This window comes from Sminthopsis crassicaudata, chromosome 5 (genome assembly GCF_048593235.1).
Source record: "Sminthopsis crassicaudata isolate SCR6 chromosome 5, ASM4859323v1, whole genome shotgun sequence".
Taxonomy (NCBI): domain Eukaryota; kingdom Metazoa; phylum Chordata; class Mammalia; order Dasyuromorphia; family Dasyuridae; genus Sminthopsis; species Sminthopsis crassicaudata.
The window spans coordinates 239,720,771-239,744,368 of NC_133621.1; the positions used below are offsets into that span (position 1 = coordinate 239,720,771).

Below are 23,598 nucleotides of genomic sequence, written 5' to 3' on the forward strand. Positions count from 1 at the left end.
GTGAAATTCTCTCAAGAAAAATTGCAAACTTCTCAAAATATGTGATTGGCTCCCTAAGGTATTCAATGTGAATGCACCTTTGCCTCCACGGAAAGAACAAGAGATAAAAGACTCACCTTATTCAAGTAGATATAATCAGAGTTATACTACAGCAAGTACACAGACAGCACCCCAGTGCCCATTGCCATCTACACATGTGGAACAAACTACTCTCTCTCAAGAGCAGACTGGTAAGAAAGACTTGGAATGTGAATGGATAACAGCAATTGTTGAGGACCTTTATATATTCCAGGTACTTTATTAAGCTCTGGAAACACAAATGACAAGTAAGATAGTGTTTTCCTTGAGGGATGTTTGTTATAGTACATTGAAAATGCCACTATTTTTTCTCATTTAGTTAGGCACAGTGCTATTTTATAATTTTTAATTTTATTTTATGTTTTATCCAAACCAAAACAGACCTGAATTTTTATCAGAATGGGGAAATTTCTGGCATGGAAACTCCTTTCTACTGATAGAGTTTGGCAATGTATTTATAACTTAAAATTTAAGAATTGCTTTGAGCAGGAAAGAGGTTAAGGAATTTGCCTGTAGTCATATTGTATGAAAGGGTTAATCCAGGTTTTCCTGACTGAGGCTGGCTCTCTATTTACTGTTATATAGTCTGTTGTTTATGACATATAACATTGCTCTTGCTAATCTTATTGAAGCACTTGGAGATTGCAAATTTTTGCTAGTGTGTATGAACTAGTTATTTTGCTTAAAATAGGTAATTTGATTTCAAGTATGGCTGAAAGTTTTATCCTGGATGAGTCATTTAGCTTCTATCTGTGTTAATTTCCTCATCTGTGAAAAGAGGTTAATAAAAATAGCTCCTACTTCTTAGGGTAGTTGTAGGGATCAAATATTTGTTAAGTTCTTTATGAATGAATGAAAGCAGTCATTGAAGATCTATTATCATATAGATAACCAGTTTTCATGTTATGCTTCATGGTTTTCTTAAATCAAGAGGAGGGGGGGAAATTATTTTGAAATATTATCCTGTCTTGATCTATTAGAAATGTTTAGAAAAATTTAAACTTAAAATATATTTATAAAAGGCATCACATTTATTAGCATTGGCCTTTTGTTACCTTAGAAAGCTTTTTTTTTTTTTTTTTTAAATAAATCTAAAATAGTTATAGTGAATAGAGTATTGGACTTGAAGTCAGATCCAAAGTCCATTGGATTGTGATGGTGTTACGGCATGTTATATACCACAATTTTGTCAGATACACACACACACACAGTTAACAGTTTTTGTTTTGTTTTTTCCCTCTTGGTAATTTTAGTAACAATAGTTCCTGAACAATAGTTGAGCAATTCACAACAGTATTCATATTTTTTGATTCTTAACTCTTGGTATTCTCATGACCCCTCTCCTTATATAGCAAACAATCAACCTGATGGATCAATTCAAGTAAGCAGTGGTAGCCTTGCCTTTTATCCTGCACAGACTAATGTGTTCCCCAGATCCACCCATCCATATATTAGTAACCGAAGTTCCATTAGAGGATGTGCTCGTAGTGGGAGATCATTGACAAATTCCTTTCGCTCCCCTGGTGGGTATAAAGGTATGGTTTTTAAATGATGTTTCTGTTATGCTTCATTTTTTTTGTCTTTGGGTTTTTTATGTTTTTTAAAATTGTTGTCATTGCTTTTCTTTAAAAGAACCCTATCTTATAAAATACTTTTGAACAAAATAAACTCAGACTTTTACTGGCTCCTTCATCTATTGAGAGGCAAGATATTTGTTTCTTCATCAGTCCTCTGGAATCAAGAAGAATGCATTGATCTGAGTCCTGATGGTCCATGTTGTTTTCTTTTGCATTATTTTAATGGTTGTGTATGTTCTCATGATTCTGTTTCCTTTATGTTATGTTAGTTCATAAAACTTGTCCCAAAAATTTCTCTGAATTCTTCATCATTAAGTATTATGGTGTAATTACATTCATATACTCTTGATTTTTTTTTTCCAGTCATTCCTAATGATTATGTACTTGGTTGCCTAGTTTTTCTTTTGCTTTCCTGCCTTAGAGTCCTGCATAGAGTTTATCAGATTCATATTGTCTCAAGTTTTTAATTTACTTTTTATCATATATGATAAATTATACATTCTTTAAATATCTTAATTTTAGAGGAGTATTTATAATGTTTCTAAAGATATGTGACAAGTCAAATTTTTTTTTTAGAATAAAAAAAGTTTATTATATTATTTTATACAGGAAAGATTACCCATATTTTTCTGGGACAGGTGTTTGTCTCTCTTCTATGAGAATTTAAATACTTTGCTGATTCTTGCTTCTTAAAAATCCCTTTTTTTTTTTTTTTGTATAATAAATAAATTTAGTGATCTTAGTGATGAAAATATTAACAACATAAAGCAATCTGAGACTCTTCCAGACATTTTTGGTGACTTTTTTCAGAAGGGGACAAACTGTAGCTATATGGGTCAAATACTAATTGACCAGAAGCTAAGAATGATTTTTGCGATTTTAAATAAAGTTATATTGTATTTTAAACTGTAAAAGCTATTCTCAGCTCACAGACTGTAGAAAAGTGGCCAGGCTTTGATCCTCAGACCAGATTCAATGACCCATAATTTAGATTAATGAACCTATTCCTTTATAAACCCATTCATTCACCCATTAATCAATCTATTTTATTTTATCCCTAGATAAAAATAGTAAAATATGTAACTTGTTTTCTTTTGTCAATTTATGAAGATAGATCCAAATTTTTAAAATAATAATAGCTTTTTTTGTTCAAATATATGCAGATAGTTTTCAACATTCACCCTTACAAAACCTTGTGTTCCAAATTTTTCTCTACTACCTTCTTAACTGCCTCCCTCTCCCCTAGACAGTTAGCTATCAAAAATAGATTAAACATGTGCAGTTCTTCTAAATATATTTTCATATTTATCATGCTGCATGAGAAAAACAGCAGATCCAAATTTGTAACAACAACTAAAAAAAAAAAAATTTTAAGCTAAGGTAAATTTTTCCAGCAAAGGAAAAAATAATTTAAGAATTGTTAACAATGCTAATTTTTAACTCTTTAGGTTTTGATACTTACAGGGGATCCCCTGTCATTGCCAATGGCAGTTATAGTCAGCTGCAGTTCCAAGCTAGAGAATATCCTGGAGCACCATATTCCCAAAAGGTAAGGGAAGATACATAGTGGCTCACAGTGGTAACCATGCTAGAATATTTTTATCTTATTTCTTTTTTTCCTTTTTTTTTTTTTTTTTGGCAATGAATTTGTGATTAAGTGATTTGCCTAAGGTCAAATGACTTCAGAGTCAGTATCTACTCTATCCACTATCTACTGCAGCATCTAGCTCCCCTCTACACTAGAATATTTTTTTTTAAAGCCATTTCTCAAGAATGGAATGCTTCTAAAACATTGTGTGATATTTGGGTGACTGCTTGGCAAAAAGTTCTTCAGATATGTCAGACTATAAATCCAATACAACAAAATATTCTTTTAAACTTATGTCAAAGTACATTTATCTATTTAAATATATAAAACTGATAGGTAAGAATTCAACAGGCCTTCTAGATTTCGTGAATGTAGGCCTTCCAAAGGCATGGAAACAGATTGAGTATATATGGGAGATGGCAAGTGATCCAATTTGATAAAAGTATGGGGAAATGAGAAATAAAGGTGTCTGGAAAGGCAGGATGGTGCCTGATTATAGAGGACTTTTTTTTAAATAATAGCTTTTTATTTTCAAAATGCATTCAGAGAGAATTTTCAACATTCATCCTTGCAAAACCTTGTGTTCCAAATTTCTCCCTCTGTTCCCCCCATTCCCTCCCCCTAAATGGCAAGCAATCAAATATAGGTCAAATATATGCAATTCTTCTAAACATTTCCACATTTATCATGCTGCACAAGAAAAATAAGATCAAAAAGGAAAAAAATGAGAAAGAAAAAAAGAAGCAAACAACAACAAAAAAGATGACAATACTATGTTATGATCCGTTTGAACTTGGTAGTGAACAACTTAAGTAAGAACCATTGAAAAGTTTTGTGCAGATTAATATCAAGCTACTTGTATAAAGGAGGTGAGATTGCAGTATTAAGAAATTAAAAAATGATTTTATGTGGGAAGCCCTATCAGTAATCCTGGTAGATAGTAACAAGGGCTTGGTACAGTCAGCAGAATTGTTTCTTTCCTCTCATTCTTCCTTCTCTCACCTTCCACATCCAAAGATAACACACTGGTTTTTTAATATGGAAGATTAGATGATTAGTGATGCCAGGAATAGAAATGATGTAGGCAAACATGGACTGGATTTAGGGAACAATATAAGTTTAGCTTTAGGAATATTGATTTTGATGTGCTGGTGGGATGTAAGTTGTTATTCATTTTTTTTTTTTTTTTCTGTCATGTCCAAGTCTTCATGACCTTATTTTGGGAATTTTCTTGGCAAAGACACAGAAGCTATTTGTTTTTTCCTTCTCCAGCTCATTTTACTGATAAGGAAATTGAGACAGATATTGTTAAGTGACCTTTTTCATGGATCACACAGCTAGTAAATGTCTGAGACTGGATTTCAACTCAGAACAATAAGTCTTCCTGACTCTAGACTTGGCACTCTCTCCACTGTGCCTACCTGTCCTCTGAGACTTAGGTAGAACTGGTCTAGAGGCATTTGGAGATATGTGGGTCTGAAGTTTAAAAGAGAGAAATTAGAGCTGGTGACAAATTTAGAATTATCTGGTCAATGATGATCATTTGAGGCCATAGTAGTTAATGAGTTAACAGTTGTTATTTTACCTTAATTCTTAAAACCCTCCCTCTCCTTTTGGAAAAGACAGCTTTGTGAAGCAAATAATTGGGATGAAAATAATTTGCAATAAATTTTTCTCTCTCTCCTTTTTGTTGTGCTAAAGCAATTGGGGTTAAGTTAAGCCCAGAATCATATAGCTAGGAAGTGTTAAGTGCCTGAGAACAGATTTGAACTCAAGTTCTTCTGACTCTAGGGCCAGTGCTCTATCCACTGCACCACCCAGCTACCCCAAGTTTTTCTGATATAGGTTTTGTATCCAAGTTTTATAAGAAACTAAGAACCATTTTCTAATTGACATGCTCAAAGTATATGAACAGACAATTTTCAAAGGAAAAAATTCAAGCTTTCAGCTTCCATATTAAAAAAATGTTCCAAATCACTAATAATTGATAAAATACAAATTAAAACAACTCTGAAGTTCTATTTCATACCCATTATATTGGCAAAAATGAGAAAAATGAAAAATTATGTATTGGATTAGAGAGGAAATGGGCACATTGTTCACTGCTGGTAGAATTGTGAAGCAGATCATCTATTTTGGAAAACAATTTGAAATTCTGTCCAAGTGATTTTTAAGTTTGTATGCTTTCCAACCAAGAAATACTACTACTAGATCTATATCCCAAAGAAATTAAAGAAGAGTAGTGATGAGGTTTGGTACAGGGCAGAGAGTTGTGGGAACCCCTTCTGGTCATCACAAGTCCAAAATGAAAGAATTCAAGAACCTGAAAAGTTAGACTGGCAAAAAGAAGTTTATTTATTTATTTTATTGTTTTTGTTTTGTTTTTGCTTAGGCAACTGGGATTAAGTGACTTGCCCAGGGTCACATAGCTAGGAATCAAAAAGAAGTTTATTGGCTCTAAGAAGTCAGCCTTTGCTAGGAAGACTGACTTCCAAGTGACAAAAACCTGGCAGAGAGATAAACAAAGGTATAAGGGTATAGAGAAATCCTGGCAGAGAGATAAAGAGGGGTGTTAACACTGAGAAGAGGGAGTCTTTTCACAGCGGGCAGAGTCCTGGCAGGCAGCTATGCCAAGGAGAGAGAGGTTCCTTGACAAGGCATAATCCTGCTTTTGGGCCTCTGCAAAGAAATGAGCCCCAGATTGCATGTTTTAATAAGGAAATCTGAGACTGAAGTTTCAACCTCAATGCAGTCACTGCCCCTTGGCCTAGATTTCCGCTTGAATGGGACCACTTACTGGGAGTGGTCTTGAGCCAATTTTCAATAAAGGTCAACAGATATATCAAATCTAGATCTCCAGCTAAATGAGACCACTTAAGTTTGGACTAAGTAGGAATGGTCCTAAACTCAAATCAATAGAGGGTGTAACTAGTCCCAGGGAGATAACAGAATGAAACCACTTTATCCTGATTCCCTGAAGTGGGCCTGTCCCAGAAGAGAGTTTCTCAGAGTTCAAGTAGAGTTTCTCAAAAGTTTCCCCAAAGTTAGAGGACAGCTTCTGGGTTATCCCCCATCACAGCTACTAAGCGTGATTTGAAATGCCTGATGATAAAACATGCTACCCATTGCCTATCAGGTGTTGGACTCCATTTCAAATGAAACACATTTTTCAATATTTTTCAGTTCATGTTTGTCTCAATGATTTTTCTTTTCTTTTTTTTTTTTTCTTTTTTTTTTTTTTCCCCTTTTTTCCCTTTTCTAATGGTGGGGGTGAGAAGGAAAAGAGAAAACAAATGCTTCTTAATTGAAAGATAAAAATTTTCCTGTGTTCTGGTTTTGTTTTATTTTGTTTTAAGTAACTAAGTTCTTAAGGGATTAGAACAAAAGCCTGAGGAGAATTGTAAAGAGGAGAAATGAGATTTGCATTTCTGAAGTCAAGGAGATAAGAGCTTTCTGTAGGATCAAGTAGCCTATAATTAGCTAAGAAAGGGAAAGGAAGCAATTGAATAATGCCTTTTATTTACTTATAAGGTCAGTAATGAGATCTTCAGTATATAACCTTAATAATAATAAAAAAAAAGAAGCTATATTGTAAGAGGTCAGCAAAATAATGAAAAAATGGAGCATACTTTTTCATTGCAAAATAATTTTTTAAAGAAGTTTAATAGTGAAGGATGAAAGTTGGATTTTGTAACTATATGGTGTTGGAGGTTGAAGGGAAAGATTTTTAAGGTAGAATAACAAAGTATATTTTTGTATGAAGAATAGGAGTTAGTTGAGAGAGTTAAGATAACCTTAGCAGGGGTAGCACAGTGAATAAAGCACCAGAAGGACCTGAGTTCAAATCTCACCTCAGACTTAACATTTTCTAACTGAGTGATCTTGGGCAAGTCATTTAACTCCAATTGCCTCAGGAAAAAAGATAACTTTAGCATCTTCCTCTCATTCTTGTAAAAATCTAGAGAATACAGAATGTGTTTAGGAACATAGTAGAACTATTAGTAATGTCTCATCTAGAAAAGTTATATGATTTGCCTATGTTCATAGAGCTAGTTAGCTGCAGAAATGGGATCCCATTTCTCTCATTCTAAAATCTAGCAATCTACCAACATTATGTCCCTTGATCATTGATCATTTTACTGTAGCATGGCCCTTAGTTTTCATCTATGTGTATCACTAGACTACTCTGTTCCTAATTTGTCTGGGTCCTTTCTTTATTTGTGTGATTTTGAAAAAATCTCTTAGTCTGTTTGGACCTGCAGTCCCTTCTTTATAACATTAAATGATCTGTAAGATTGCTGCAACTTAGATCCTAGTTCTAGATCTATTACTTTTAATAGATAACATTTTGTATATTTAAAAATAAATCACATTTCATACCTCTCATAAATAGAAGGTATAATTATGTCTTTGGATTCTTTTAAAAACTTCCTTAAAGGATCCACATTTTCATCACTTTGGCTTTTATTTGAAATGCCATCTTATCACTAGGTTCTGTGCCTGAGGCTTGTTCAGTTTTTGCTCTTCCCTTAAGAAATTTTAACACCCTTCTTCTGCCCTCACATGATGAATGTGACATGTAATTAAATTGTTAAGAATATTATGTTGTTTTTATTTTTAATAGAGTAAAAGTACTATCTACATAACTACAAATACCTAACTACTTAGTTGAAAAAGGCAGTAGATTGCTTCTGAAATACCTGCTTTAAATATGTACACACACACACACACACACACACATACACACACACATATATATGCTATTCTTTGTATATTAGTTTAGATATCCATGTGTTGGGGGATGTGTAGGAGTTTGTATGTGGTATATACAGATAGAAAATCTTGATCTCTTGAGAGGCTAGTTTTCTCCAAGCTATAGAAAGGTAAAAATTATGATTCAGGATAATCAATAAGGGACTGTTGTAACCATTTCAATGGATATGGCAGGGTGACAAAAACTTGAGCTAATTATAGACTTGTGAAACAAATTTCTTTATTATATTGTGTTTAGGGGGACAGCTAATACAAGAATTGAGATCAACATTGTGATGTGTTCCTTTTTTAGGATACTAATTTTCAGCCATGTTATAAACGAGGAGGACTCTGTGGTGGTTCTCGTACAAGTTCGAGAGGTGAGTTGTGTTGGCACTGAGATATGAAAAGTCTGAGAGTTTCTAGGTAATTAATAATCACTTTATTATTTAGGTTAGCAAATAATAAATTTGTCAATAGTTTCTCCAGTAAACAAAGACCCCATGTGGAGGTTGCCAAATGTTTAAATATTTTTGGAAAATGGGGTGTCCACATGAGTGAAAAGTCAACTCTTGATTGATTAAGAATTTATGAGAATGAATATTATGATGAAAATGGGCTTTTTCTAATGATGGACTGGGGGATATGACTTTTATCTTGTCATCTTCCTAGATTATTCTGCCTCTGGCAATCTATACAAAAGAATTTGTTTTCCACCTCTTTCTATTTAAGTTGAACTATAGAGGGATGAATTTTGGGGCTATGTCAGAAAAGTCCTTGAGAGACTGGTCTTTAAATGAGAAAGCAAAAATGAGTTCCATTGGGTCTCATATATAAAACTAATTATTAACATAATAAGAAAATAAATCATTTTGCTTGGCACTAGGTACTGAATAGTTATTTACCCTATATTCCAGATTCGTAGGTCTTGTTTTCCTTTCAATTAACAATTGTAGGATCATGAATTTAGAAGTGGAAGGGAACATAGTAACTATTAGCTAACTGTATGATCAGGAGTAAAGAACTTAACTCTCTTTAATCTTCATTTTTTTTATTGGTAAATTGAAAAGTTGAAGCTTTCTTCCAGCTCTTGTTCTAAAATTGCATATTGGTAGATAAAATCTTCCATATCAAAGAATGCTTAAATATGAGTTAAATAATTGTGGCACACCAGAATATATATAAATGTAACAGTATAAAAATATTGCCAAATAGAATAATGTTTGCTGTAAGGAAATAATTGCCCTTTAAAGTCTAGCCACATATACCCTAGGTGTATTTGCATGTTTCATTAATAGAGCTGCACAATTCAACTCAAAATGTATATGCAGCGATAGCCAACTGAGATATAAATAAACAAACAAATAAATAAAACGTTAAAGCTAATTGCCTCATTACAAAACATTCAATATTCCTAATATTATATAGCAGGGTGGAGTGATTCTTCTCAGGTGAACAGTCCAGAACGAGAAAATGAAACCTTCAACAGTGTTGACTCTGGACAAGGAGACTCTCGGAGCATGACCCCTGTGGATGTGCCAGTGACAAGTCCAGCAGCCACCATATTGCCAGTACACGTATATCCTCTCCCTCAGCAGATGAGAGTTGCCTTTTCAGCAGCTAGAACCTCTAACTTGGCTCCTGGAACTTTGGACCAGCCTATTGTGTTTGATCTTCTTCTGAACAATTTGGGAGAAACTTTTGACCTTCAGCTTGGTAGATTTAATTGTCCAGTGAATGGTACTTACGTTTTTATCTTTCACATGTTAAAGCTGGCAGTGAATGTTCCATTATATGTCAATCTGATGAAGAATGAAGAAGTTTTAGTATCGGCTTATGCTAATGATGGTGCTCCAGATCATGAAACTGCTAGTAATCATGCAATTCTTCAGCTATTTCAGGGAGACCAGATATGGTTACGTTTGCATAGGGGAGCAATATATGGAAGCAGTTGGAAGTATTCTACTTTTTCAGGATATCTCCTTTATCAGGACTGAAAACCTACTATAAATTTTTATTAGATAAAGCTCCTTATGATTGGGGATCAAAGGAGAAACTGATCATTCATTTATGATTGATTTAATAGGAAAAATATTATTTCTGGAGGAATTAGGTATACTATTTCTTTTTTCTTTTCATCTTCCACTTCTTCCCTGCCTTCCCAGAAAAATCCTAAAGTTGAATTACTAACTCAGCATTGTTCTAGCACCTCATAAATTGTGATGCAGCCTTGCTAGTAAAATTGTAAATGTATGTTATTTGCCTTGAATCTTTAAAACTGTATCAATGCCCAAGCTTACTACACTGATTGCCTCAATTTCAGTAGTTACAATGCCTTGTTGTGCCTCAATAAAACAGTAATCTGCATTGTAGTTTTGCTGCTTAATTGAAAATAGATTCTTGATTTTGATTTCATAAGTTATTTGCAACTATTAAATAACTACAGGGAGCATATATTGAAGTAAAATGTGATGTTGTGATTGACTTCTCATTTTCTAAGTGGGTCTGTATTGAGCTAAAATTACTTCCAACTTTTATATTAACCACATGGATGGACCCACTAACCTAGGCTTAAAACAATAACTAGCTGTGTGACCAAGGCTAAGTCACTTAACCTCTCAGAACTTTTTTTGTCATTTTGTAGTATTTGTACTACCTACCTACCTCATAATATTATTGATTTTGTAAACCTTCAAGTTCTACATATTAGTGGTCAAATATTACTAATTCTTCTAGTAATGATTCTATGGTTGGTTGTAGTCTTCCTGTAAAAAAATTTTCCTAAAACACAGGTCTGACAATATCACCCCCTTATTCACTAAAGTGATTCCCTACTTATATTTGGCTTTTAAAGTCCTTTGTAACCTGGCTTCCAACCTACCTTTAGTTTTTTTTTTTCGTTTGTTTTTTTAAATATACCCTAATTCCTTCCATATGCTCTGCTATTCAGTAATATTTGTTTCTTTGTTGTTTCTCAGATAAGGTAGTCCAACTCTAGACTGCATTTTTATTGGCTGTTCTCCACACCTTGAAATCTCTCTCTTCTCATTTCTCTATAATAGAGAATATGATCAAGTGCTAAACCACTGGCTCATTTTTATAGGAAATACTTTTACAATATTATTCTATAAGCCCCAAATCAGTACCTCTAATAACTTTATTTGGGAATAGACCAAAAATACAACTTGTACATCTTATCAATTCCAATATGTCTTACCTTTTTTAAAAGCACTCTAAGGTTGATTTGTATTGTAGAGCCCCTCTAACTATTAAAGATTTTGAGTGAGCTGTATAAATAATTGGAATAATTAAAGAAAGGAATGGGAATTGGGTAACTTTTTCCAGTTGATAGCTACCTTGGCACATATCTAACTCTCCAGAAGCTTAGGTGACTTAAGTTTATATTACTCAATTTTTTTTTTTTTTTTTTTTTTTTTTTTGGTCTTATGTTGGTTCTTTGAGTTGGTTCTTCTAGTCATTTTTATTCTGAATTTGAAAGATTTTTAATTTTAGAAGATGAAATAGGGATAGCTAAATGGCATAGTGGATAGAGTACTAACCCTTAATTCAGGAGTACCTAAAATCAAATCCAGCCTCACTTAGTAGCTGTGTGACCCTGGGAAATTCATTTAATCCTGATTACTTTTAAAAAGAGAGAGAGATAATAAAAGAGACTGTTCATGAAGTTTGGTATACTGATTTCCAAATTTTATAAATTCCTTCATGACTTTTCCTACATTTTATTTCAAATAAAATCAACAGTTTGTTAAAATTTATTACATTTAAATATACAAAAATGAGGCAATAGACTTATTGGGAAATACTTTATAATTTGCATATTTATAAGAAAATACACCAAGTATTAATGTATGAGTAAGCTTGCTTTTTTTTTTTTGACTGCAAAATGCTCAATGTCATTAATTTTGCTATTTAGCATTTTGCAACCACTAATTAATTGAGATATTCTTTATAGACGATTATAAAATTTTGAATCAATTTGTTTGCTAGACAGAGTATTCATCCTTAGCCAAAAGGTAACATTATCAGGTTCAAACACTTGTTTCAGTATACTAACATGAGACAATTCAGAAGGAATAAAATTAGATATATCATTTGTTCATGGCAAATGTGTTCCTTATCCATTCATAGTTTAAATGAGAATTGCTTCTGTAGAGTAATCAAATGAGTCATGAGCATATTTTCTACCTAATCTGCAGGGTGGATTTTTTTAAAATTGGGAAATATTAAAAAGTTCTGGGATAAAATTATCTGTATCCCTTAATATTCATACAATGAGATTTCTTTTTTTCTGAATGATAGTAGAATGAGAACCTAAGATTGATTTTGAGTATTCACTTTTTTTTTTCCCTGAGGCAACTGGGGTTAAATGACTTGCCCAGGGTCACACAGCTAGGAGACCAGATTTGAACTCAGCCCCTCCTGACTTCAGGACTAGTGCTCTATCCATTGTGCCACCTAGTTGCCCCGAGTATTCACTTTTTTAAAAATATTCACAAAATACAAGTTTTAGGAGGAAATTTTTGTCATAAAATGAATTTGCTTCCTCTCAATTGCTGAGAAAAATTGCAATTTTCTTTAGCACAAATGTCTTCCAGAATCCTTTGGCAAGAGAAAGCCATTATCTTTTGCAGTAATACAAAAGTATCCTGAGCTCTTGTATTATCACAATTTTACTAAGACATTCTCTTCACTAGAGTTTTATAAAGTTGATTACTCTTGTAACAACTTGAAAAACTCCATTTGAGTTATACTTATAGACTTATGAGTTGTTTAAGCAATCCTTTTGATGTCACAAGGTAGAGTCATTGGAAATTTGTTCTTTGCTTATTAAAAGAATTCAACTTTATCTGGAAAATGAAATATCAATGTGATATTTCATGTTATTTTAAATAACAGAAATACAGGGGTCTTTCAAAGGTAAGTACTTGTGAATCCCAGTGATTGTATTTTTTGGATATTGGTGTTTCTATGCTTCCAGTATTTAAATTAGTTGTTACTTGTAATAATTTATTATACTTTTAACAATTGAGTTCAGTGTTTAAAATTACAGGAGTTTTTTAGGGAAAACTAGCTTATTGTCAGAAATGAATGATTTGAAAAATATTACATCATAGCATTTAATTTTCAGGCCAAAATTGTTTTACTTAGTACACTTGTTTATAAAATTTTATTTAGAATTGTATTCCCCCCCACTTAAAAATTTTTTTTTTTTAAGTTCCAAATTCTGTCCTGTTCTCTCAACTTGAGAAGGCAAGTGATTTGATAATACATGTACAGTCAGGCAAAACTTATTTCCATTGAAGTCATGTTGTGAAAGAAAACACAGATCAAAAAAACTCCTCAGGAAATAAAGTTAAAAAAAAAAAATTGTATGCTTTGATTCATACTCCATTAGTATTTTCTCTGCAGATAGCATTTTTTGGAATTTTCTTAGATCATTATATTGCTGAGAATAACTAAATCACTTACAGTTGATCATCATATGATATTGCTGTTACTGTGTGCATTATTCTCTTGGTTCTGCTTATTTTACTTTTCATCAGTTTATGCAAGTCTCTCCAGATCTTTCTGAGAGCATCTTGCTGTTCATTTCTTCTAGCAACATCACAATCCTATACCACAACTTGTTCAGCCTATTCCCCCCAATTTTTTGCCACTACAAAAAGAGTCATTTAAATAATTTTGCACATAGAGATTCTTTTCCTTTTAAAAAATCTCTTTAGGCTATAGACCTACTGCTAAGTCAAAGAATGGTTTCAAATTCTTTTGGGGGTAGTTTCAAATTCCCCTTCAGTAACTGAATCACTTCACAACTCAAGCAACAATGCCTTAGAGTCCCAATTTTCCCACATCCCCTTCAATATTTGTCATTTTCCTTTTCTGTCATATTAACTAATCTGATTGATAGGTTGTGAGGTGGTATTTCAAAATTGTTTTAATTTGCATTTCTCTAATCAATAGTGATTTAGAGTATTTTCTTATGTAACATATGATTTATGTAACTTTAGATTATTTTAATTACTTGACCTGAAAACTGCCTGTTGATCAATTGCAGAAGGCTTTTATTTTTATTAATTTGACTTAGTCCTCCCTACATTTGAGAAATGAAATCTTTTTTCAGAGAAACTTGTAAATATTTTTCACAGTTATGATTGCTGTGTATTTCCTTCATCTTATTTTTCTCTCTATTTATCATACTCTTTGTCCTTTTGCCCTCTCCATTCTCAAAAGCATTTTGCTCCTGACTGTTGCCTCCCCAAACCACCTTTCTTTCTGTCAGCTCAATCCCCCTTCTTTTAATAACTTTGCCTCCTATTTTCCTGCAATGTAAGATAGATTTTTTTTACCCAAGTGAGTATGCATGTTATTCCTTCTTTGAGCCAATTTTGAGAGTAACATTTGTGTGCCAGCTCTCACCCAATACTCTTGGGGGAAGCAAACTTCCTCCAATACTTATTATTATTATTATTTTATTTTTTGCTGTGGCAGTTGGGGGTAAGTGACTTGCCCAGGGTCACACAGCCAGGAAGTGTTAAGTGACTGAAGCCAAATTTGAACTCGGGTCCTCCTGACTTCAGGGCTGGTACTCAATCCACTGCGCCACCTAGATGTCCCCTTTTATATTAATTTGCCCCATTTTAATCTCCTTTTCCCTTCTCCAGTGCATTCCTCTTTTTTTACCCCTCAATTTTATTTTTAAAATATCTTTTCATATTCAACTAATGCCATAATCTCTATTTTCAGACTGCCCTAATAATGATAAAGTCCTTAGGAATTACAAATTTCATCTTTCCATGTAGGAATGTAAACAGTTTAACCTTACTGAATTGAATCCCTTATGATTTCTCTTTCCTGTTTACCATTTTATGCTTCTCTTGACTCTTGTATTTGAAAATCAGATTTTCTTTTCAATTATGATATTCTCATCAGGAATACTTAAAAGCAGAATATCATATTTCAAGCCCTCTGATTCTTTATATAGAAGCTACTAAATCTTGTGTTATCTTGAATGGGATTCCATGATATTAAATTTTTTTCTGGATGCTTGCAGGATTTTTGAGTTGTGTGTCTGAAATTTGGCTATAATATTCTTGTAAATTTTCATCTGGGGATCCTTTCAGGAGGAGATTAGTAACTTCTTTCAAATTTCTATTTTACTCTCTGGTCCTAGGATAACAGGGAAGTTTTCCTTGATAATTTCTTGAAAAGTGAGGTCTAGGCTCTTTTTTTTTTTTTTTTTTTTTTTTTCATAATGCCTTTCAGCTTTTTTCAATAATTTAAAATTTTTCTCTCAACCTGTTTTCCAGGTTAGCTATTTTTTTCAGTGAGATATTTCCCATTTTCTTCTATTTTTCCTTCTTTTGAATTTCTTGTATTGTTTCTTAATGTTTCATGGGATCCATAGCTTCCACTTGCCCAATTCTAATTTTTTTTAATTACAACTTTTTATTTGTGAGAGTGAGAATCACCATACCCTTCAAGTTCAATTAACTCCTCATGCCCTCTGGCTACATTTCCATTACCCTCTCCAATCTCTTCCTCTTTCTCCTCACACTTCCTCATCTGGCTGTTCTTAAAACTTTTCTTTTTTCTAGAACTTGCAGGATTCTTTAAGGTCAGTTGTATTATGTTGTATATATAGATAGATAGGACCTTTATCATTTTAATACTCACATAGTTGATTTCCTACTAGTTTCCAATTGTCTGCTTTTATTTGTTCTTCCTTGAAGAACCAAGAGGACATGCATTATAATGTATCCAAGAGTCCACCAATCTGCTCCCAAGTTACAAGCAAACCTTGCCTCTTTATTAATCTAAGTGTGTTTTCTGTAGAGCTCCCTCAGGGTGGGGGGTGGGGGGGAATCTTTTCCTAACATCTGCCCCATTTCAGATAGAAAACGAAAGTTACTAGTTTAACTCTTTTTAAAAATTTATTATTATTACAACTTTTTATTGACAGAACATATGCCTGGGTAATTTTTTACATCATTATCTTTGCACTCACTTCTGTTCTGACTTTTCCCTTCCCTCCCCTAGATGGCAAGGAATTTTATACATGTTAATTATGTTATAGTTTATCCTAGATACAATATATATGTGCAGAACCAAATAGTTCTCTTGTTGCACAGGGAGAATTGGATTTAGAAGGTAAAATAACCTGGGAAGAAAAACAAAAGTACAAACAGTTTACACTCATTTCCCAGTGTTCTTTTTCTGAGTGTGGCTGATTCTGTCCATCATTGATCAATTGGAACTGAATTGGATCCTCTCATTGACAAAGATATCCACTTCCATCAGAATACATCCTCATACAGTATTTTTGTTGAAGTTTATAATGATCTCCTGGTTCTGCTCCTTTCACTCAGCATCAGTTCATGTAAATCTCTCCAAGCCTCTCTGTATTCCTCCTGCTGGTCATTTCTTACAGAGCAATAATATTCCATAACCTTCATATACCATAATTTACCCAACCATTCTCCAACTGATGGACATCCATTCATCTTCCAGTTTCTAGTCACTACAAAAAGGGCTGTCACAAACATTTTGGCACATACAGGTCCCTTTCTGCTCTTTAATATTTCTTTGGGATATAAGCCCAGGAGTAACACTGCTGGATCAAAGGATATGCACAGTTTGATAACTTTTTGGGGATAATTCCAGATTGCTCTCCAGAATGGTTTGATTTGTTCACAACTCCACCAACAATGCATTAGTGTCCCAGTTTTCCCATATCCCCTCCAAGATTCATCATTATTTTTTCATGCCATCTTAGCCATTCTGACATGTGTGTAGTGATATCTCAAGAGTTGTTTTTAATTTGCATTTCTCTGATCACTTTCATATGAGTGGAAATAGTTTCAATTTCATCATATGAAAATTGTCTGTTCATATCCTTTGACCATTTATCAATTGGAGAATGGCTTGATTTATTATAGAGTCAATTCTCTACATATTTTGGAAATGAGGGCTTTATCAGAACCTTTAACTGTAAAAAATGTTTTCCCATTTTGTTGCTTCCCTTCTAATTTTGTTTGCATTAGTTTTGTTTCTACAAAGGCTTTTTAAATTGATGTAATCAAAATTTTCTATTTTGTGATCAATAATGATCTCTAATTCTTCTTTGGTCACAAATTCCTTCTTCCTCCACAAGTCTAAGAGGTAAACTATCCTATGTTCCTCTAATTTATTTATGATCTCATTCTTTATGCCTAAATCATGGACCCATTTTGATCTTATCTTGGTATATGATGTTAAGTGTGGATCCATGCTTAATGTCTGCCATATTAATTTCCAGTTTGCCCAGCAGTTTTTGTCAAATAATGAATTCTTATCTCAAAAATTGGGATCTTTGGGTTTGTCAAACACTAGATTGCTATAGTTATTGAGTATTATATCTTATGAACCTAACCTATTCCATTGATCATCTAATCTACTTCTTAGCCAATACCAAATGGTTATAATATAGTTTTAGATCAGGTCAGCTAGGCCACCTTCATTTGATTTTTTTTTTTTCATTATTTCCCTTGAAATTCTTGACCTTTTGTTCTTCCATATGAATTTTGTCGTTATTTTTTCTAGGTCATACTAATTTAACTCTTAATAAAGTAAATTCCCTGTTTGTCTATTAAAATACCCTATTTTCTGGTCACAAGGACTTCTTCAGGGAAATTAGGGTCCTTTGTCCACATGCTGGGTGCTAAATGTAAAGTAGGAGCTAACTCCTTGGAGGGCCTCAGGGACAGCCAGAGTCTGGATAAATTAAAGTCCTTAGTCTTTAGGAGGAGAAGTGAATGAGGCAGAGAAGCAAAATCCTGGATCCTGCAGTACAGAGTCACCAGCCTCTCTCCCTTTGCCCTCCTGCTGGAACTCTGTCTTCCCAGAAATCAGCTGGAGTCAGGATAATCAAAAGTCTTTTGAGGTCGAAGTCAAGGGATTAGATCTAGCAATCTTTCTTCTCTCTCTACTGTCAGGAGAATGCCTCGATTTCCTCCTCTTACTCCACCCACACAAATCACTTTCCCTTCTTTGTCCACACCCATCAATTGAGCCACCACTGAATAGTTGGGGAGGGTCATCCTTCAAACTTGTTAACAGAGAATTGTCCAATTGGTAATTAGTCTCACGTGCTCTATTATCCAAGTGCATTTGCTCAGTTCCAGCCCTTTACATCCTCCTATCCTGGCCTATGATTATCTTAACAGCAAACATTCAGCAAGCACCAAAGATGAGAAGAGCCATTTATCCAAATATATGCCAATAGAGTCATTGTCTCACATGGAATAAGTAATTAGCCTTAAGTGCTCTGTTATCTGATTCAAGCACACCTTTTTGAAGTTTCAGCTCCCTACACCAAACAATATTAAGTGTAATCACTGTTTGAAATAAATTTATCATATTTGTCTTGGTTTTTATTTGTATTTATTATGACCTTTATTTACATTGGTAAACATCTACATCCCCCCCCCAATTGTTTCTTAATTGTTAAATCAGCCTTTTCTTAAACCCCATTCTTGAACCTCTTCTACATCTCCAAGTTTTCATAACTGTTCTTTTTTAGTTGTGCTTCTGTCTTTCTAATCACTCCTTGATTCCCTTTGCTAGATCTTCATGTCATATGCATTGATCATGGGTATACTCAAAGCTACATCCTGGGTTTTCTTCTTTTTCTACTATATTTAAGTTTAGTGATCTAATCAGTTCCTATGGTTTCAATGATCTCTATAGATAATTCCCAAAACTTTAAATGAACTTTAATCTCTTTCCTGGACTCTTCACATTTCTTCTATTTCTCATAATTACCTCAAAACCACTATGTCTCCAGATAGACCTTATTTTTCTTTTACAAACCCTCTCCTCCAATTTTCCAAGGCTTACTATTTAATAGGTGTCATCTTAGACTCCTCACTCTCACCCTAAAATCTTGTCACCAAATCTTACTAATTTTGCCTCCTATTTCTTCACTCACCTTTTCTTTACTTACCCTTTCCTCTTGTTCAGGTTCTCATCACCTTTCATTTAGACTATTGCTGGAGACTTCTGTTTGGTGTGTCTGCCTCAGATCTTTTCCCACTGCAATTCATCCTCCATTCAGCTGCAGTTTGATTTTCCTTAAGTGCAAGTCTGACCTTATCAAGCTCTCCTCATCAAACTTCAGTGATCTCTTATCCAGGGTTTCCTCAAATTATGGCCTGAGGCCCAATAGGCCTGCTGAGGACATTTATGGAGGCCTGCTGGGTTATGGCAAATGGGCTGAGGGGCAGAGACAGAGTGTGAGTTTTTGTTTTTACTATAGTCTGGCCCTCCAACAGTCTGAGGGACAGTGAACTGGCCCCGTATTTAAAAAGTGTGAGGACCACTGCTTTAACCAGTGCTTTTTGTAATCTTGTCATAGGCTGCTTCATTAGAGGGGCTGCCTCTCTCCCCTCCCCCTCTCCCTTCACCCATGAAGGGTTAACTGAGGGAAGTAGGTCAGGGGATGGGGAATGACCTAATTTCTCCTGCTGTGAACCACTACACTTAAAATTGTATCTAACTTCTTTCTTATCTGATTCTTCCTCCTTTTCACCTAGTTTAACTTGATCCTCCCTCTCCTGTTCTTTCTTCTTATAACTTATATAATTTCCTAAATTCAATTGTATTAAGTTATATGTATTAAGTGTGTCTTTGGAAATTGAGTCAAGCCCATTTTCATTGTAGAATTGACATAGTTGCTTTCCTACTAATTTCCATTCCTCTAGATCCAATTCTTTTTCCATAGAGAACCAAGAAGATGTGTATTGTACAGTTTCTAAAAGTTCAGTGATCTGCTCCTAAATTATAACCAAACCTTGGCTTTTCATAAGTCTGACAATGCTCTCTACACATTTTCCTTGAATTGGAAAAGAAGGCTGTTTTCTAAACATCTGTCCCATTTTAGCTGAATTACTAATTTAGCCCTTTAACAAAGTTTCCTTGTTACTCACCCTAATTTCTCAGTCACAGATGAAGGTTCTTGGTCCCACGTTCAGGCGCCAAAATGTAATGTTCTTTTCTAAAGTGTAATATTCTCTGGGAGCAGGTTTCTTGGGGGGCTTCTGGAGGCAGTCTTAATTTTTGTTCAGAATAATCACCCCAAATTGCAGCCAGAAGTTAAAGTCCATATCCTTTATAGTCTCTTTCTAAGTCTTGTTCTCCTTTCCTGTGGCATGGTTAGAGGCCTTCTGTAGTCTTGGTTCCAAGAGCCTGAGCTCTGGCTTCTGAATCTCCCTGACTTCCAAGGGTTTGTGCTTAGTCTCCAGCCACAACAAAGGTGGAAGATGGAATGAATCTGTCTCTGGCTCTGAGAGCTTCTAGTGGGCTGGTTGTAGGATTAAATCGATGCTAAACTAGATTTAACCACTGTCTCCTCAATTGTACTTAGTATCTTATTTCAAGTTCTGGCCCATAACATCTTGTAGGATCAGGTCAATCATACTGAACCATGCTAAATTAGATAATTATTGTCTATCAATTCCAGTAAGAATCCTAAAAGGCCACAACTAACTTTATGGGGAGAAGTGAAAGATGCAAGCAAATTGCCATGAGGCTCCTGGATTCTTGAGTCCAAAGTCACCAACTTCTCTCCTCCTCATCCTACTTCAAAGTGACTCTGGCCTCTGTTCCTCTGCCCTTTAATCTTTGCCTACAATTATCTTAACACTAAGCATTCACCCAGCATCTACTGTGAGAAGAGCCATTTATCCAAACATATGCTAATAGAGTCATTGTCTCATATCGAATAGGTCATTAGCCTCAAGTGCTTGGTTGTCTGATTCAAGTACATCTATTCAGAGTTTCATTCTACAAATAAGTGCTATATAAATGTTAACTACTAGTATTATTAACCATCATAATTTGTTGTCCCTATATCATTCTTCCATTAAATTAATATCATTGCTTATAATCTTTCTTGGCATTGTTTTCTGGGATTTTATAAAATATTCAACAAATGCTTATTAGCTATAGAAAACACTTTTATTGTTTGAGTATTCAGTTCTTATAAATCTCAGGCCTTTCTATGCTTTATTATTTCTTGAAGTGTGTCCAAGTTCATATTGATTGTTTCCATGTCACAATCCATCTTATCCTTTGCCCTTCCCTTTTCCTTTTACTTCTTTTCCAATGAGTAATATCATCTTCTCATTAGTACATATTTTTTCTTTTCTGATGCATCGATGTAGACATCATCCCTTACTCTTTATCTGTCCTGTTGTGTTATCACCTGGCTTAGTTATAAGATAACTTTTTACATCTAACATGTTAGATGTAATAAGGTAAAATTCACTGGGTTAATATATATGAGCATTTCTGATGCCTGCAATTCTCTTCAGAATCTTAATTTTTTATTTAATTTTATTATTACAATTTTATTTTGCTGGGATCTGTGGTTTCATCAGTGGTGGGAAGTCCTCATGCAGAAAAACTCCCCACCAATGGAAATCCACAAGGCTTAATACATTCTGAGCTGCTTAAAACTACATAGAAGTTAAAGGCCTTGCTCATGGTCACACAGAGTATGCAAGTACTGCAAATATAAGCTTAAAGCAAATTTTAAGTGAAGCATGTACTGAAATTATAACAGCGGGAATGGTAGGTAGTAAATATCTTTCTTTTTTTTTTTAAATTAAAGCTTTTTATTTACAAAACATATGCATGGATAATTTTTCAATATTGACCCTTGCAAAGCCTTCTGTTTCAAATTATCCCCTTCTTCCTCCCATCCTCTCCCCTAGATATTAGGTAGTGTGATACATGTTAAATATGTTAAAAATAGATGTTAAATCCAATATATGAATACATGTTTATATAATTATCTTGCTGCACAAGAAAAACCAGATCAAGGAGGAAAAAAACCTGAGAAAACAAAATGCAAACAACAACAGAAAGAGTTCCCACAGTCCTCTCTTTGGTTGCAGATGGCTCTCTTCGTCACTGAACAATTGGAATTGGTTTGAATCATCTCATTGTTGAAAAGAGCCACATTCATCAGAATTGATCATCATATAGTCTTGTTGTTGTCATGTATAATGATCTAGTTCTGTTCATTTCACTTAGCATCAGTTCATGTAAGTCTCTGCAGTCCTCTCTGAAATAATCCTGCTGATCATTTCTGGTAGTAAATATCTTTCATAGCATGCTTTGTTGACATTTTAAAATCTAGTTTTCCTGAACCAATGAAACCATGAATTTTATAAATCCCTGCCACACCATAGCAGATATGAACTTCTCTGAATTAGGCATGTTTTCTGATGAATACATGTATTATTACTAGGCTCTACCTAAAGATATTCCAGCCAGGTATGGTCTGCCAAAGTTTGTACTTTCTTATATGCCTCAAGAATTGAAGGTTGTTACCTTGTTATTAAATTAAGGCATCTTTATAAGGACATGCTAATCTTAATTACAGCAAAATTTTTATATCCAAAATAAAGAATAGTTTTAGTAAAAGTCAAGCCACAGAAGTCTAGGTTCCCAGAAGGAACCAAAGGGCAGGCACTATATAGTAGGTCCTATTAAGCTAAAGAAGCTGCTAAAGATACTACCATATTCTACCATTCTTCCCCAACTGTTGTTTTTCAGTTGTATTAATCGTGTTTGATTCTTTGTGACTTCATTTGGAGTTTTCTTGGCAAAGATAATAGTTTGCCATTTCTTTCTCCAGCTTATTTTACGGAAGAAAAAAAAAAATAAGGCAAATAGGGTTAAATGACATGCCCAGAGTCTACAACCAGATTTAATGCAAGCCTTCCTGATTCTAGGGCACTACATAAGCTACTCCACTCAGTTGCCATTGGTTGTTTCCCCACCATGTTTCAAATGAATTTACAATGAATAAAAGGTCACAACTAATTCCACTTCAATGCTTTCCTCTCAACAAATTGACGCAGCATCTACAGATCAGGTTCTATAACAGGTTCAGAAGATAGCTGTCAGACCCTTGGGAGTGGGGAGGACTCTTCAGAGTTAAAGTGAGGGAATGGAGTCAGTTGAATGGCAGGCATTCTTAAAGCTAACTGACATCTCCCAACAATGTTGCTATCTCAGATACATCCATAGGCAGCACATACTAGGCACAGTTTTCCATGTGAACCTTTCTACTATCAATATAGACTAGACCCTCTTAACATATATATGTACTGAAATGGTGTCTCAATTTGTCCTCCCGCCTCAAATCTTTTCCTTTTTCAATTCATCTTCTAATCATCTCATTTAGAATCATCCTCTGCTAAGAAAATAAAAAAATCATGATGATTGGGTTCACTATAAATTCATATTACATAATCTCACTGGGTCCACAAGACAACCCTTTTTATATCTTCCTAAACAGCTTACTATCCTGCCCACAAGAGTTAATATTCCACATCTTTCCATTCTTCTTCAGTCCTCTTGTGGTATCCTCACCCCAGTCCATTTTAGCTGAAGACCTTGCTTCATGCTTCACTGAAAAAGCTTCCTTCTTTCCTCCTCATTTCACATCACTCATACTCATTATATCCTTCTTTTGCCCTAACAAGTGGCTCTTTCTCTTACCAAGTCAAAACCCTTTATGTGTATAATTAATCC

General features: G+C 34.2%; 1 protein-coding gene across 7 annotated transcripts in view; it reads left to right on the plus strand.

Annotated features, from left to right (window-relative positions):
• Positions 1-10,447, plus strand: part of CAPRIN2 (caprin family member 2) — a 66,350-nt gene extending 55,903 nt beyond the window's left edge. For 3 of the 7 annotated variants that reach the window (XM_074270633.1, XM_074270632.1, XM_074270634.1), the window contains 5 exons: positions 59-230; positions 1,431-1,613; positions 3,104-3,204; positions 8,309-8,375; positions 9,424-10,447. In XM_074270633.1, the coding sequence (XP_074126734.1) occupies positions 59-230; positions 1,431-1,613; positions 3,104-3,204; positions 8,309-8,375; positions 9,424-9,992 (1,092 nt within the window). In that variant the 3' untranslated portion in view covers positions 9,993-10,447. The remainder of the gene's footprint in view (positions 1-58; positions 231-1,430; positions 1,614-3,103; positions 3,205-8,308; positions 8,376-9,423) is intronic. The other 4 variants (XM_074270630.1, XM_074270631.1, XM_074270635.1 and 1 more) reach the window with 4 other exon arrangements.
• The last annotated feature ends 13,151 nt before the right edge of the window (positions 10,448-23,598 follow it).